We start from the raw sequence: 17,569 nt of genomic DNA, 5'->3' as shown, positions 1-17,569 counted from the left end.
TTGTGTATATTCTAATCATGATTTACTGTATGGACCCTAAATCCATTTCAATCACTGTTGAAAAAAAAAATACACATAAAATACAATTAATGACCTAAACTTGAGGCTTTACTTTGTCTTTGGTAATTGAGGGAACAAAGCAAGGTGGGATCCAAATAGACATTATGGGATTCTCATCTGACATTCACTTTAAAACTGTGAACAAAACAGTAAAGCAATAACAGCCTGCAATTAAGTATTCTCTGTGAAAACATGAAAGTCTAAGTAGATTGTCTATGGAAAAAAAATTGAGGAAATATTCAGAAAAACATATATCTTAGTCTCACATTCTTTCGCTCACTTTGTAATAATGTATTGGATTGTCTTGTTAGTGGCTGAATGTTTAGTAACCATATTAACCACATGCAAATGCATTTGCATTTGTAATATATAAATAATATACTATAACATTTTGTAACATATTTATTTTATGCTGAGCCATTCTTGAAGGGTTTTCCAAAAATACTCATAAAATCAATATCTTGCAAATAAATACATATGAAAAAAGATATTGTTTAGATAAATTATGGGTACAATTATTTTTCTTGCACAAAATTAGCACATTTTATGTACAAATTGTAAAAATAAACCCCAAAATTCCTGCATAATGCTGCTATTGTTTGTCTTTGATCAGTTTGTAATGGTGCAGTGCTTACCTGAATTAAAAATGATTTGCATTTGAATTAGCTATGTCTGTCACAAATATTCCAAATTAGCCAAGTAATTATTTGAGAGTCCCAGCTATTACTATATAAATGGTTACATTTGGAACTCCAGGGTCTCTAATTGATCCAAATTTGATGTTTTGCATATTTGCATAATGAGGAAATTGATAGAAAATTGTGTTCATTCATTTGTGAAGAATCCTATGAATTTTATGAATTTGAAAGCCGTCCGTCTACTCTGGATGGATAACTTTGCTTGCTGATCGCTGGGAAAACTGGCCTCATGCCAAGTTCACAGTCACACGGATGGACCTTTATATAAACAGCCAGAGTTACATGTTAAACATAAGATTATATATATATTATATATATATATATTCGATTTTCAAAGGTATATACTATTTTACATTTTTATACTCAATGTCTGCAAATTCACAGTCTGTGTGTTCTACAGTCTGTCATTTTTCTCCAAATACATACTTCAACTCCTGACTAAACAAACTGCACACAGAGACGTACTCATGCGTGGCCACTCTGCCCTCATAAATACATAACAGGCAGAGGTGATGTCTCCATTTCACACACAGGCCACAGGCACAATATGAGACCCTGAATTGCAATTATTTCGCCTCTGGTTTTGACGGTAAACATGAATTGCCAGTTCATCCTATCATTGTTTTAGTGGCCGCTTAATGCCAGTTGAAATACTTATAAAACATAATGACTTTAGTACGCTAGCAACAATAATGATACAAATGGTAGTAGATTTATCACAACAATTAATAGCAGGAAATTTCTCATCAGGCCTAATTACTCATTACTCATGATCTGTCCCATTCAGTTCTATATATACATAAAATGTCCAAGAATAGATCAATGAATACAAACAAAGTTGGAGTATGAATTTTGAGCAAAGGAGTTTTTCCATTTATATATTCTTGAGAATGCAGCACAATGTATCTACTTATTTCATTAAATAATGTAAATTCCTTTTTGCACAACCATATTAGCCATTAACCATATATTACTATTACAGATGGTAATCTGATTTTGATTTAAGTATTTTGGTGTAGGCCTATCCTTAGGTCTTGGCCGCTCATTTGGACAGAGTAAGCCTACAACTTGCCACCAAAATATTAGGATCTTCTTAACGCTCGAAGTGCTCTAAATAAGATGTCCGATGTAGTTTATAGCATGTGATAATATCCTTCAGGGGCTCACTAAATCATTTCATGATCTGTTGCCTGTTGGCCTCATCCGACAGAAAAGGGCGAGTGGCTGTGGTGCTCCGAAAGTATAAAAGAGATGAAGGTAAGGATATTAAGTGATTCTATAGAACATCCAGGGCACAACAGAATGATTGATGGTGGGACAATGTGAGAGCTCGTGGACAGAGGACCCTTGGAGAGGCAGAAAAAGCCATCTCAAGCCTGGTGTGCTCGCATGGTCTATTTGTATGAGTAATCAGTTGAGCTCCCTACTCTGTCAGTCCTGTTTACTCACTGATTCTCTCAACAAGACAGTCATTGACACGGGATAGATGGGGATAGTCTAGCAGAGAATCTGGCGGCTTGAAAAGGTTAAGGTTCCGTTGGAGTCTCCAGACCCAAGGTGCACTATATTACACAATGTGATATTTATAACACCTGACCATTTATTTAAATTGTGATATAGTATGTTATTTCCTTATGTACTAGGAGTGTGTGTGTGTGTGTGTGTGTGTGTTAACTAGACTGGCTGTCACAATGGTTTATTTCCACCAGCTGATGCTCTACTCTTCTTGCCGTAACCGCAGTAACATTCTCTCACTAATTGCTCTTGATAGTATGTTATTTCCTTATGTACTAGGAGTGTGTGTGTGTGTGTGTGTTAACTAGACTGGCTGCAGGTGTCACAATGGTTTATTTCCACCAGCTGATGCTCTACTCTTCTTGCCGTAACCGCAGTAACATTCTCTCACTAATTGCTCTTCCACAGTCAAACACACATGCGCACTAATGGTGTAATTGATATTCAGACAGTGCTCTCTGCGAGGACACCGGGACTGCATTTAGATGTGTGCTCTTGGTCTTTTTTGCACATATTGGTTGCCCGAAGAGTCACGCTGGGTTCGAGTTAAAATATGCTCACGGAGAGCTGTCATTTAAGTGTAATGTCAAGTGCAACCACCTCTCTGCATTTATGCGGCACTTTGTTGCTTTGTTATTAGCATGTACTATCAAGCAGACTCACTTAGGCCTGAGATATGAGTTAAAGTTCGTTTTCCACTGTGGTAGTTACACTTAACTCTTTTTAACTATTACTAATCTGTATGCTTGCGTGCTGTTTTATATTTATTTTTCCATATAAACCCACTTTGACTTGGTCATAATCTCGCCACCCCCTGGTTGTTCGTGCACTAGGATAAACCACTCATCCAGTTTTCTCTAATCACGACAATTACTTCTGAATTATCTTCGGACCCTGACAGACGTTCCTTGTAACTCTCTTTTATTTTCAAACGGCCCCTAATCAGCGACTCTCATTACAATCGCTGATTAAACTGCAAATTATCCAGCAGCGCCAACAGTTCGCGCCTTCCACCGGCTCGTTCGATATCAATTACACCGAGCAGCATGTCTGCAGCCTCCGGGAGCCTCCAAGTGCTTGATGGTGGCACTTATTAGTTTGGAAAGCAAGGAAAATACTAATAATCAGGGGTCATGAGAAAAAAGAATGACACAGAGGGTTTATAAGGTGGCAATTAAAATGCTATCAATAGATACGACATTCCTCTTTGCGCACATACAGTATACTGTAGCCTTTGAAATTTAGAGGTAAACATAGCCTACCTGGAGGAGTGTCTGTTAGCCTACTTCATGTCAAGTCACCCCCTTCCAAAATAAGCGGTTTACGATCTCCGTAGCCTTCTTCTTAGTCGTTTTTTCCACTTTGCATTTTAATGACGAAGAATAAGTCCCATTTATGGCCTATAAATACCAAGGCATTTATTTAGGCACAACCAGACCGCCGCACTCAGCGCGCGCTGACTGTGTGGTCCAAATTCATTTATACTATATCATCAAATAAAATAACGTCTTGTTTGGCAATTAGGCCTACTTGGCAAATAATATCTGTATGTCTCAGTGCAGCTATATAGATACAAATTAATATGTTCTTATTGAAGAACAAATGGGGTGAGAGTTTGGTATGGCGAAGTGGAACTATTGCTAAGCGCATTTCGTAGAATTACAAGTGGTGTAGTTAGTTTTCCTCCGTGATGTGCGCAGATGCAATATCGATTTTATTTTGATTACACAAAAATGGGCCCTAGATGAGCTTTGCTACAGGTTGGTGCAAGATGTGCCACAGGCCAACAGCTAGGCCTATTGGCTTGATAAAAATAATAATATCTACTGTGGAGAGATTATGTACAGTTTTCAATATTGAAATAATTTTCTACAATATTCATACGAAATATTGGGGACTCAATGGAAAAGGTTTGATTAGTTTTCGTTACAGAAGAGTGTTTTTTTTACATTTAGTAGCGAGAATGACGCAACTAGTCTACTAAAAAACAACAACCACTGCGTTTATTGGATGGATTTATTTAATTTTACTTTAAATGTAACACAATACCAGAATTAAGCAAAATCATTTTGGTGTAAAACCAAAGTTGTGTGAAACCGATTTGGCCTACATTACAATCAAATGGCTTTTGTGCCAACAAAAAGAAGCAGGATACATTAAGAAGCGACAAATCCTTTTATTATGTTTCACATAAGAGCCTTTGAATAAGAATAAAATGCCTCCATGGGGCAACTCTTTCTTCAAAGTCGATTTTCTGCATTTCTCAAAGCTGCATAGGCTAAAGCAGATGAGAAATTCATTTGGTGAGTTCAGCTTCCTATATGCTAACAATGACGACTGAAATTATTTGTAACTGACACAAAGTGTGACAAAGTATGTCAGGCTTTCTGAGCAAAGAACACACATTACTGAAGATCTGCCCCATAATGCACCTGACTAATGGCAGATTGCCCACGCGCACTGCTGATTTCATGAAAAATGAATGTTGTGCTGTCATTCCGACAAGTTAGCAAGCAAATCCGGAAAGAAGCTATTAGTGCGGAATCTTTATCAATAGTGATATCTACAAATTATATTAGAAAAATCAGCAAGCAATTTATTCAATAGATGAATCTCGTTTGTGCGTAATTGATAAATAATCAAAATTTATCAATGTAACCTGCACACATTTCAGTTACAATCAAGTAAAAGTAGACCATTTACTACCTGACTTGGTCCGAATTAGGGCTAAATTGACGATCAATTAATCTTGGGGGCGCTAGAGTTGTATTTTGTGGACAAGCAGCAAAGAAGTGGCAAATAAATGGAGTGGAGACAGGAGATTAGTGGAATGAGCAGAAAGGAGCTGAACCGCCTCGGTCTGTAGATAATGGGCTCGCAGCTGGGTCCCAAATGGCTGAATTTGTATAATCAGTATTGGAGTCAAATAGTAGCCTTTATGATTTATCACAGGGGCGTAGATTACGCGGGGGACGCGGGGGACATGTCCCCCCCACTTTTTATAAAAAGTAAATTCGTCCCCCGCACTTTTTTATTGGAGAGTTGTGTTCACGACATGTTGAGGTTTTAATGGAGCGATGTATATAAATGCAGAATGATTTAAAATTAAAAGAGAAGATAGTCTATACATGACGTTCACGTTTCCATGGCAATCAGTCACTCTGTCACGTCATGACACGCCCTAGCTCGCATCCGCGGTCTCGCGCTGTATCCAACACTCATAGAGCTCGCGATGAGTTCAAAGCGGCGAAAAACTCTTCACTCGTTTTTTACGAAAAAGTCAAGCAGCATCATATACAGAGTGTGAGTTTTTATTTTTATTTTTTTTTACTTTTAGGCGCATCATTGTAGTTCGAATGGGTTGGAATCCCAAGCTTCTGCATATTGATAAAATGAGCCTACCTTTAAGCTCCTGGTAAATGTATATATATCGTATATACATATAACCTGATGAAAGTGGATCAGTTCGTTTTTAACGAATACAGTATAGGCGAATAGAATAAACGAAGACTTTTTTTTTGTTGCACAGTAGGCTATACTACAACACAGGCGAAATATTTTCACTTCCACATTACGCAATCAAGCATATGAGAGTCCTCACATATTCACTTGCACTTTTCTCCAGTTTCGTCAATAACATGATACATTATAAACATCACTGTTTTGAGAGAGATATTACTAATAGCCTAATATACGTAGCCTACTTTTATTACTTTAGGAAAACTAAGATTCACGTCGGGTTTTGTATGGAAGGGGAGTGGTTTGGCTCATTTAAGCATTACTGTTTCACTCTCGTCTTGCAATGTACAAGGTCAGTGAAACTAATTATTTTCAGTATTAATTTGTTGATGCATTAAATTGCATTAGCAGTGTGATTATGCTGGAATTTAATAATTACTAGCACATGTTCCCAATTTGGGCAAACTCAGAGTGACCACTGACCCAAGTCCTCCCTTCTCGAAAGCCACTTAAGGCCTTTCTTAAATGAATAATATCAGTAGGATATATGGATTGTCTTCGATATTAGTTACCACACCCTATTCCTTTACCTTTCAAAAAAGAAACAGAGTTCAGTTCACTGCTTATATAAAACAAAAATGTCAAAATATGATTTTTGTATTATTATAATTGTATTATTTATATTGCTGTTCCATGTTTTGTGTTAGAGTAAACTTGACTGCCCTTCTTGCATACATTAGGCTATAAACCCAGAGAGGAATTACGCATCTGTAACACAGGACTAAACCTTGCATTTAGACTTCGAGAACAAAGTTTTAGTGCAAACGTGGACATCGACGTAAACACATTTTCATGTTTAGATGATTGTTGTGCTTACCCCCAAAAGTCTCATTATACGGACCGTAATTGAGGCCAGTCACTCCGTGACACACCAAAGCTCCATTTCATTACGGTAATCGCCGTCCAATGCTGATTATTTTATTTAGGGCCATAATTGTATTCTTCCCAGATAACTCACGTTGAAATCGGGTCCACATGGAGGGCACCGAGTCTAATCACAGTATGAGATGCAACGGGGGTCGCGTCTGCTTGAATGGAGGAGCCGTTGCGTTACTTTCCATTTCACTTATTTCACGGTATATGGTAAGCCCGTTGGACCTATTATCCAACCTATGTCAAACCTCAATGCCATTTACACAAAATAAATAAGAATTCCTCATGGCTGTAATCGGTAAGTACAGAAACTGTACTGGGAAAATAATAAAATAACACCAAGAAGCAGCACATTCGGCATCAAGTTATATGAAAACGGCAACATTTATAGCCAATAATAATAATAATAATAATAATAATAGCAATAACAATACCGACATTATTCATTCTATAATTAGAGTAAATTATAAATGGCAACCTCTCTCTCTCTCTCTCTCTCTCTCTCTCTATATATATATATATATTAGAAATTATATACCCCACCGCCGTGTTTATATAGATTATTTATTGCCTAAAATAATGCATTAATCTTAACGGATGTTTAGACCTATCCCTTGCTTTGATATGCAGCTAGATTCAAGCTATATTACGGGAAAGTGTGTGACGACCCCAAAGTAGCTGTTATAAGTGACAAAGCTTCTCATTGCCGATTAAAAGCTCATGACGGCATTTGTAGGGTCTTTTGTGATATTCGCGATTCCCATATCCTTTGTGTTTCTTAATTAGGCCTACTCTCAGTAGTCCAACGGCTTGCCCGTGCACATTCATGCCACAGGACGAAGGGAGCACTGATTACACAAAAATACGATGAAAACTTGACAGTCTGCGAATGTGCTTTCGCTGAATGGATTAAATTAGGCAATGTATGTCAGCGAGTTTGAATTAAATAAATCAAATTACTTGCGTCAGCGCTGATGAAACATCGATACAACTGAGGCATCAGTGCGCATCAGTAGCCTGTTTCACCTCAAGCCTTTACCAAAATAGAATTCTTCAAACATGATTTACAACGCCTTCTTGCATTATATCTAAACACAGTTAAATTACCACGCATTTTTTCAGATTTCACTGTAGGCTAATAACTGAGATGAAAGCTCATAGATTTGGCACTAATTACTTAAAATGTTTAATGGACTTGAAAATGACTAGTTGGAAATGTACCTTGGATGTGTTGTTAGCTGCATCAAAGAATTCATCGTTTTTGATAGATGAATTCCCCTCAAATAAAGCTGTAACTCACATGAAGGTAATAAAACAACCAGCCCACAAAACCCATAGCAACAACCCTCATTCTCGTCAAGCAAATATGACCAGCGGCCTCGAAAGTTGGGCTACAACCAAATAGTGACTTTATTATGTATTATGTATTTAGACATTGCAGGTCGGTCAAGTAGTATAAAGACTAGACTTTCCCACCTTTTGTGAAGCCTCTTTTTATCAGAAAGATTTATTATTCACTGGTTATTTGCCATGATTATGGAGTCATTTAAAATGTATAGCTAACAAGGGGCGATGCAATAAATTTGAAATGAAGGAGAGCAACTGCAGATGAAGCCGGTTTGTGGATTTTAGTGGTTGGTTGTCTGACATATTCAACCCTCAATTCTGATTGGCTCCCTTTTCTGGAAGCTGCCGGGTTCATTCAACTATTAAGCGCCTCCCAATCTCTCTAAAAAACAGTATAATACATGGAACCGCCTTTTTCAACGCACTGACGACTTTCCTTAATTTGAGCCCTATGCGCTTTTTAAAAGGGTTAAAAGTTGTAGAGCAGTTTGGGAAGCAGTTGTGACTCCAGCAGTGCGCAATGCTCTCTCATGCCGACCTCTTGGATACTCGCCTCGGTGAGTTATCGCCACCAAACTCCGGTCTTCAGCTCCACTGTAAGCTAGAGTATTTTTCAGTCTTCAAACTGATGAACTAATGTGATGACAAAATTGATATCTCAATCTGTACTCATTTTACTATCAATGTTTGTTAATTATCAGATACATTAATTACACATTTTCCTCCATCAACTTTGATGGATTGCGATACTGAACAATGTTTATAATTGTTTGTGCAACAAATGTCAATAAGTTTATAATTTTGATATATATATATATATATATATATTTAATATATTTTGTTCTTTCTGTCTTTCCTGCCATTTGGAGAGAATGCTAAATTGTTCACTCGTGCGTCCACAGGGATGAAGGATGCTGCAGCAGAGCTTCTCGGACACCGAGAGGCTTTGAAGTGCAGACTAGGGGGGACTGACTCTGGACACCCCGGCGATCTTACTTCTGCTACAGAGACTGTGGAAGGGACCACTCTGCTCCCCGGGGAAGATATAAGCAATGGTGTATCCAATACTAATAAAATGCAGCAGGTCAACGCCAAAGACCAAGAAAAGCAGCAACAGCAAATCTCTAATAATCAGTCGGGTGGCCAGCAAAACCAACAGAAACAGAAACGCCACAGGACCCGCTTTAATCCAGCGCAGCTGAACGAACTGGAAAGGAGCTTTGCTAAAACCCACTACCCTGATATCTTCATGAGAGAGGAACTTGCATTACGGGTTGGTTTAACGGAGTCACGGGTTCAGGTGAGACTGAGTGGACCTGCTCATCTTTGACATCGTAACGGAGCTTTCCAGCTGGTGATTAACACAGTTTAAAAAGATGAACGGAAGCAAACTGAACAAAAATTATAAAATGAAAATAAAGTTTTCTTTTCTCTCTAAATATCCGTAACAATTTATTGCATAAATTGCACAGTCTTATTTAATATTCTCTCAAAACAATGTCAAGCCTAAAATATAAATATCAATGCAGCCGTCGCGCTTAAATGTAAAGACATTTGCAGTGTTGAATGTGTAAAAATACAACATTAAAAAATAGCATTAAAAAATGTGAAATAATGCTTTTAAAAGAAAAAAAAACTAAAAATGACGACAACAAAAACTAATAGCTATAGGTAAGCTATGTGCATATTTTTACTTCAAGGAAAGATGACATTAGCGTCAACAGAATTTATACCCTATTAGACAATACTTTATAAAACGTGTTATATAACTGAATAATAACAGTAATATAAACATATGTAAATTAGTAAAAAATAATAGTAAAGCGTCAGTGACCGGACATGACAATAATAATTCGTATGTGCTAAGCGCAAAATGTAAAAAATATAGGCTATCTCACAATAAGGAGTAGCCTAATATTTATTTTTGCTGCCTCTGAGCTTATTTTCACCACGAATTCATGATCATGGTTCCATGATGAATTATTGAGGCCATCAAACTATTGAGCCCGGTCTCATGAAAATGCGTATAAATAGTAGGCTACGCCAAATAAAAACGAAAACTCGTCGTATTGATACGCATAAATTGACTTTGGCGTGTATATGCTACGCACGTGTTTGGCGTGCATATAATACACAGTTTTCGCGTACATATGATACGCATCTACACCACAACCCTAATCCTATACCCATCGCGTAGCATATACACGCCAAAGTTCATTTTTGCGTATCAATACCACGAGTTTTCGTTTTTATTTGGCGTACTATGTATACGCACCTTCATGAGATCTCGGGTTTAACTATTTGTCTCCTAGAATGTGCCATAACGACTTCATCGCCGGCTGTCTGCAAAACATTATAGAAATTGCTTTGTCTCTTTTTCTCTTGAAATTACTCTCCCGCATGTTATGGCATGGCTATAGTTGTCCGTGAAGACAGTAGCCTAATATTTAAAATTTTACATAGCGTCAACAAAAACAAGCAGATGATTCATAGGGTGCATGTTTATAAACCTCAGCATTCATGAAGAACCATAGTACAAAGTCTATATATTTGCAGTGGCTCAGTTCTGCATTTAAAAATAAAAGTGCTCGCATTTTACCGACAAACGCTATTGCAAAAAAATAAAAATAAAAGTGCGGTAAACTAGGCAATTATAGCCTATATTTTGTTTGTGTTTTTATTTATTACATTGTATTATTTTATTTATAATATTTAAATTATTATTTATAATATTTAGGCCTGTATTTTTTAATTAATCTTAGAATTAAATGTTATGCAGTTTAATGGGCCTATAGCAAAATATTTGTGAAAGAAAGTTGTAAAAGTAGACGACATAATTAATAGGCTACTCACCAAAGGAATGCTTGACTTTCTAAGTGTTGGTTTTTGTTTTTAATTTCAGGTATGGTTCCAGAATCGACGTGCAAAATGGAAGAAGCGCAAGAAGACAACCAACGTTTTCCGGGCGCCGGGTACTTTGCTGCCAACACACGGTTTGCCTCAGTTTCCGTCTGCGGCCGCGGCTGCGATGGGCGACAGTCTCTGCTCTTTTCATGTCAACGACACGCGCTGGGCCGCGGCTGGGATGCCTGGAGTCTCACAGCTGCAGATACCGCCTGCGCTGGGCCGACAGCAGGCGATGGCACAGTCCCTGTCCCAGTGCAGTCTCGGAGCTGGCCCCCCACCAAACTCCATGGGCCTTTCCAGCAGCTTATCGTCAAATGGTTCCGGTCTTCAATCGCATCTGTATCAACCCACATTTCCAGGGATGGTGCCCGCTTCCCTCTCGGGTCCAACGAATGTGAGCTGCTCACCTCAGTTGTGTAGCTCCCCGGACAGTGACATGTGGAGAGGGACTAGTATCGCTTCCCTGCGCCGCAGAGCACTTGAGCACTCCGTTTCGATGAGCTTCACCTAATTTGAGCATCCAAGATGTCTTTTCTGTCACTGCAAACCCCAAGTATTCCTGAAAAACAGTCACGGAGCACTCAGGATATGAGGTTATAACTGTGAAATTACAAATTGGCAGCCTACTGGATGATGGAATCCCAACAAAACAAACCCCAGACAATGCTTAGAGCAGATGTAGACTCTAGTAGTTTTAATGCTTGAAATGTATGTAATTTATTTATGTGTTGGATTCGGTCATGTTTATTTTGTTTACATAGCTATTGATTTTAATAATGGCGAGTTATTTATTTATTTATGAGTATTTATTTGACTCTTCGTTCACATATGAAGAAACTGCAAGCATATTTGTTTCGCGGTCGGTGATATTATTTTTTACTAAACTAAATGTAAAAGGACACGTTAATAAGGACCACATGTGTGCATGTACAGATTGTTTAAAGGCACGTACTACATGTTGGAGTGATTTTTCAGCTACGGAACTGAACACGTTGGATTAATAGCCAATTTTCAAATAATCAGATTCAGATGCATGTAATATTTCAACCGGGATCGACAGGAAGTTGTTTACATAAAGCAAAATGAACTTGAGTGTTTGTGTAGATAAGAAAAAAAATCTTGTTATCTGCTGGTATGTTTGTGATATGTTTTAACTTATTGTCTGCTGTGCTTATTATTGGAATATGGTTTTTGTAAATGTTTATCTTACCAAATCCAACAGAATTGGGAAGGTTTATGTAAGTTGGTGAATAAAATCATTTTAAGAATTTCAGCATGGTAATGTGATCTCTATAGAAGTTCAAGGGATTTTTGAAATACAGCAAGAAAATATAGAGGGTACTGTACAATATGTTGCTAGATGATTCAAGAGTGACAAGTCGATTTGCATTTTTAAAGATGAGAAAGAAACAAAAAATATAGTTCAAAATTAAAAAATTGTTATTGACAGATATGTTGGAATTCAAACAAATGTTTGAACACTTTTTTTTTCCTAAAGCAACATTCTGGAAGGAAATGCTAAATAGGGAAGCTCAGCAATGTTTCAGTATATGAATCACTTGTCCAGATTTAAACCTATAGGAATTGGTCTAATACTTGTATAATAAATATTTACTCCCAACATTAACAGACACAATTATCATAATATGTACACACACACAAATATGATTGGCCTGGCACAAATCCTGATTCTTGTTTTATGTTTTGTTCTTTTCACAATCAAGGATACAATAATGGTCATTTGGATATTCAACACAACATATTTTCCAGAGATACATTCTGATGTATTCTCACAACACTGAAAAGTGTGTGCAATATGTTTCAAAATATTTTTAAATAATGTAATGGTTTGAATTGACACAGATGCTTAATTTTAAGCCCAAGATAAAACAAGAATATACAGAGCAGTGTGACTAAAAGGTTCCCACAAAAATGAAAACTCATGGCATTTCAAACATATTTGACTTTCTTCTCAGGAACAAAAAGGAGATATTTTGAAAAATGTCTCAGTGTTTTTTTTTTCTTTCTCTCAATACAATGTTAAACATTCATCAAAATGTAATATTTTTTATCTTCCCCTGAAGAAAGTTATGAGACATGATGATGAGCAAATGATGACATTATTATTATTATTATTATTAGTAGTAGTAGTAGGAGAAATATTCTTATGGAACAGTTTAACATTTTTAATTAGAAACATTTTACAGATCTTGGAAAAATATAAATACTATTATTGGATATCTACCTGGATCATTAGTTGCTGGACAGATAAAACATATTCATACAGAACCATAAAATTTGTTCTTGAAAAAATTGGGAAACATCGGATACATTACTCACGACACTATACCACTTTGCTTTACTATTGTAACAGTAAAACACCAATATAATTATAGCTATGGCACTTATAGCAATCTCACAACACACTTTACAGAGATTGTTTATGATACTGCACATTACTATTACTACATTCCAGTTGCAACAAGTCCATAGGGATATAGCTTGTCTGCTTATAATCTCTTGTCGACAAATATCTAAAGCAAGATTGAAACCAATTAGTGTGCCATGTTTTTTCTCCTGATCTCTTTGTGTGGTTTGTAACTGTTACCACTGGGGAGGTGGAACAGCCCACAAACATCTTAATCTTTGCTCCGATACAATGGCCAGACTGTCTCCCATTTAGCAAAGATTCCTTTGAACTGTGAGAAGAACCATCTACTGTCACTTCAGTAATTGCCTTTATCAATTGACAAAAGATCCAGACAGACCTGGACAAACATAAACAAATAATTACTGTAATGCCTGTAGTAACAGATAAATATCTATCCACTATTCCACATTAATATTTAAAAAATATGATATACAATGCAAAACATGAGAAACATCAAAAATCTTGGTAAAAAGCGAAATCCGAAATTGCCACTCTCGGTGTCACCCTGGATTGGCGTGAGACTAATTGTCCCTGTAAATTTGCATATAAGATTTCATGAAACAATGGAAAATTTAGAATCTACACAAGCCTTCCCTGATCATTCAACAGTCTCCATGTAGACATCCATCATCATCAGTTTTAGCATCTGCTCTGAGAGACCCTCTGCCTCTCTGGTCCCCCTGTGAGCGCATGCTCTGTTCACTGGTGTATTTCATCACTTTAAGCAAAACGCACAAGTGTCTTACGATTAAAACAGAATATAATGACAATTAGGAGATTTTTTAAATGGAATGAATGAGATTTTGTCAAAAGTGTTCATTGAAAAATCTATTTTCAGTTAGTAGGGCTTAGGGCCACTGAATACGTTCTCCTTATTCTTCATTTTTTATAACATGGTCCCATGGATATGAGTGTATGCTAATGTATCGGTGATATATGCACAAAGATGAGGAGATTTGAGTTATGAATAGAATGAAGACTGCACGTGTATCCATATTACAATACTATGTTGCACTTTCATGTATCTGATTATGGTCATCAAAATAAAAATAAAAAACACAAAAATGATGCCATAACCTTACAAAAAAAATAAAAGTATGAAGACAGAGATAAACAATGCACTTCTAATGCACATAAGCCATTCCTTGCTTTTCTATCTGTGCTCTTTATTCACCCCACCTGTCCACACTTGCCCTTGAGTTGCTGGGAGATTTGAGTTATGAATAGAATGAAGACTGCACGTGTATCCATATTACAATACTATGTTGCACTTTCATGTATCTGATTATGGTCATCAAAATCAAAATACAAAAACACAAAAATGATGCCATAACCTTACAAACAAAATAAAAGTATGAAGACAGAGATAAACAATGCACTTCTAATGCACATAAGCCATTCCTTGCTTTTCTATCAGTGCTCTTTATTCACCCCACCTGTCCACACTTGCCCTTGAGTTGCTCTGTCAGTGCATGGAAGGCACCTCACAGCCCCTGACAAGAGAGGCACTAAATCAGAAATCAGTGGCTGGCAGAGGAGTAAGCCACCATGAAGGTCACAGACATCAGCGGGATGCCATCTTTATCCACCCAGAGCACACATCCATGACCAGCAGGAGGATTCTCCACGTCTCAGACTGGAACAGGCTACATGCCATAATCTCAAAATGGCCTGGCTGAATTAAAACAGAACTAATGAACAGAAAATCAGAATTATTCATCCCATTGTAGGTGTGAGCAATTTATGTAGGTTAAATTAGACCTACCCTATATGTAAGTACCTATAGGTGGGTTTAAGAAATGTTTTTCCCAGTCATTTACATTTGTCTGTTTATTTCATTAAGATTTTGAAAATATTTGTTAAAGAGATTTTGTTAAGTTCACTTTATTAATTCTTAAAAACAATAAAATAAAGTGTGTGTGTAGCTCGCCAGTGCCTAGGTTAGAGGGGCAGGTCAGGATGTAGCCCAAGCATTCATGCCACATAAACTCCCAGCCTCTCTCCTGAATCAGCCTCTCCACCTGTGAGAAACAAACATGTTAAAGTGACCTTGTTTCAGTTTAATTGACAGACAATATGCATTTTTGTGCTGAATGCTTTGACGATTATAACTCTTTCAGTCCTCTGCAGAACCTTTCAAACACCCTCTTCATGTTCCCACCATTTTCCATGGAAATCACACGGGTGTGATCCTCCTCATTGATCCAGATTTAAAATGTTTTTTCATTGTTGTGCCTGGACATAAGGACAGATTATGGTTAAAATACATTTAAGAAATTCTGCTAAAACTGTTTTTATTCAAGCTTTTGATTCCATGTATAGTAGTTGTTGAAGGATTAATATTATAACACAATGGATCACTTAGTAAAAATAGACACCCATTAAGACCTCTGTCCGGGTCATAGATTATGTAACACATACAAGTACATGCTCTCTTTAAGTGCCCTCTGGTGATGCAAGCCTCATGCACCATACCGGATTGGGCTTGTCAAACAAGAATGGTCTTGGAATTTTCTCCTGATAACTCTTCAACCCTCTCCTGTCTCTTTCGTTGACCATTTTAGTTGAGAATCTACTGTGTTACAAGTCATTAAGACTGTCATTATTATGTAAAAAATGTCTCTCTAGAACTGAAATATAGCTGACTAGTAAAGGATGTGCTATAGGGATGTAGTGCTATGCTCTAACAACAAGTCAGTAGTTCGAAAGAATAATAGTAGTCCAATGCACTCGAATCTTATTCAAAAAGTTTTAAAAAGCCTTTATTTCATCATGGACTTACCAAATCCCATGAGCATCTGGCCAATCTCTAGCCATGCCAGATGAGATGAGGAGAGGAGACACTGGCTTATCAAAGAGAAAATGTTCCTTTGGTAGGCCATCATAAGACAAGTGCAGTAAGGTTTGTTAGAGAATTACAATATGCAGCGGCCCTGATGAAAAGACAAGCATGTGTTGTGTTGTGGGGTGGATACTGGGCTAGTGTCCCTAAAAGTAACTAAATCAGCAAGACTTCTCTAGTGACTATTGGAGGTCTGTTAAGGTTGAAAACCCCTGGTATACTGGATAGATGCAAATGCCATGTATGTGTCTGTCTCCTCTAGTCATTTGCCTACAGTGAATTTATGCTGGAACATTTTTCTGGTGTGTACTTACATCAATCAACTGCTGCTGCTCTTGCTCAGTCATCTCTGTCAGGCTGTAGTATTTTCCCGCCAGATCGTCCTTCAGACCAGAAAGAGCCTGGACCTCCACACGCTCCACCTCACGGCATTCAGCACGAGTGCAGGCGGGTGGCAGACTGAGCCCACGAATACTGCAGCCTGTGCGCACACGTGACGACAGCACATAGTTCTCATCAAACATCCCGGAGGTGATCTGTTCAAAGGCCATCGGTAGAAACATTCAGTGTTCAGTGTAACTAAACTGAGGCAGTTCTCACCTTGCATGAGTTCTTGATGGAATGAGTTTGTTTCAGGATCAGAACTAAAAACACCAGAGGAACCTTTACCTTTGAGCTGTCCAGATCTGTTGGGTGCTTCATGGTTGTAGGATGATAGCCGTTGTGCCTGTCCTTAATGACTGGGTTAAAGATTTCAGCAAACACCTGAGGATCACAACCATAGTCAATGATAAAGTTAACCTGCATGTACTGTACTATAACGACATGCTTAATTTTGATGCCACTACTTGATAAAGTTGACCATGGACAATTAAATAATTATCCACTACAGTCTCATTATATTATAAAATGAAGGGGAATTCCTTTGTCTGGTAAACTATGACTATGATATTGCCCAATAGTCCAAAACTAAACTCTTCTAAAAACTGTATTTTTCATTGTTCATTAAAAATACTAGCAATGAAATGATTTGTTACCAAAAAAAACAACAACAACAACAACATACCATTGTCACTAGTAGCCTCTGTGATAAAAAAGATATATCATAATTTTGTTTCTCATATTTTTATTTTGTTGGCTTAATATTTATATTTAAAATAATAGTGAATGGTTTTAAGACTGGATTTTAAGACTTAAACAAATCAAAAAGTAGAAAATGATGCAAAATGATTAGAAAACATAAACATACCAAACAACAAAATATTTTACACCATTTTAATTACTAACAGCTATTTTGGATCAAGAAAATCAACTCTTGTTTCAAACATTTTAGTATCAAAAGTCCAAAAATGGAGCCAAAAATATTTTTTGTTTTAG

The 17,569-nt window shown here is 37.2% G+C and overlaps 1 protein-coding gene and 1 pseudogene across 2 annotated transcripts; one reads left to right on the top strand and one right to left on the bottom strand.

Moving 5' to 3' along the window:
* Nucleotides 1–8,532: 8,532 nt before the first annotated feature.
* LOC107555478 (homeobox protein orthopedia B) lies at nucleotides 8,533–11,571 on the top strand. 2 transcript variants are annotated; one of them, XM_016238289.1, is made up of 3 exons: nucleotides 8,533–8,569; nucleotides 8,915–9,312; nucleotides 10,915–11,571. In XM_016238289.1, exons 1-3 carry the CDS (start codon nucleotides 8,533–8,535, stop codon nucleotides 11,428–11,430), a joined length of 951 nt encoding a protein of 316 aa, XP_016093775.1. In that variant the 3' UTR covers nucleotides 11,431–11,571. The 2 variants fall into 2 exon arrangements, with proteins under 2 accessions (XP_016093775.1, XP_016093774.1); XM_016238288.1 differs by having other exon boundaries at nucleotides 8,533–8,608.
* A 3,343-nt stretch (nucleotides 11,572–14,914) lies between these two features.
* LOC107555468 (creatine kinase S-type, mitochondrial-like) overlaps nucleotides 14,915–17,569 on the bottom strand; it is a 15,092-nt pseudogene continuing 12,437 nt past the window's right edge.

Source organism: Sinocyclocheilus grahami, unplaced genomic scaffold (assembly GCF_001515645.1).
Source record: "Sinocyclocheilus grahami isolate Dianchi unplaced genomic scaffold, SAMN03320097.WGS_v1.1 scaffold535.1, whole genome shotgun sequence".
In the NCBI taxonomy this organism is placed as follows: domain Eukaryota; kingdom Metazoa; phylum Chordata; class Actinopteri; order Cypriniformes; family Cyprinidae; genus Sinocyclocheilus; species Sinocyclocheilus grahami.
This window is presented reverse-complemented; position numbering and strand designations above follow the sequence as displayed.

Bases quoted from the DNA above. Each gene is read 5' to 3' on its own strand.
- LOC107555478 (XM_016238288.1), top strand. From the start codon at position 8,533: ATGCTCTCTCATGCCGACCTCTTGGATACTCGCCTCGGTGAGTTATCG. The intron at 8,609-8,914 runs GTAAGCTAGAGT...GTGCGTCCACAG, and splicing joins CTCCGGTCTTCAGCTCCACT to GGATGAAGGATGCTGCAGCA. The intron at 9,313-10,914 runs GTGAGACTGAGT...TTTTAATTTCAG, and splicing joins TAACGGAGTCACGGGTTCAG to GTATGGTTCCAGAATCGACG.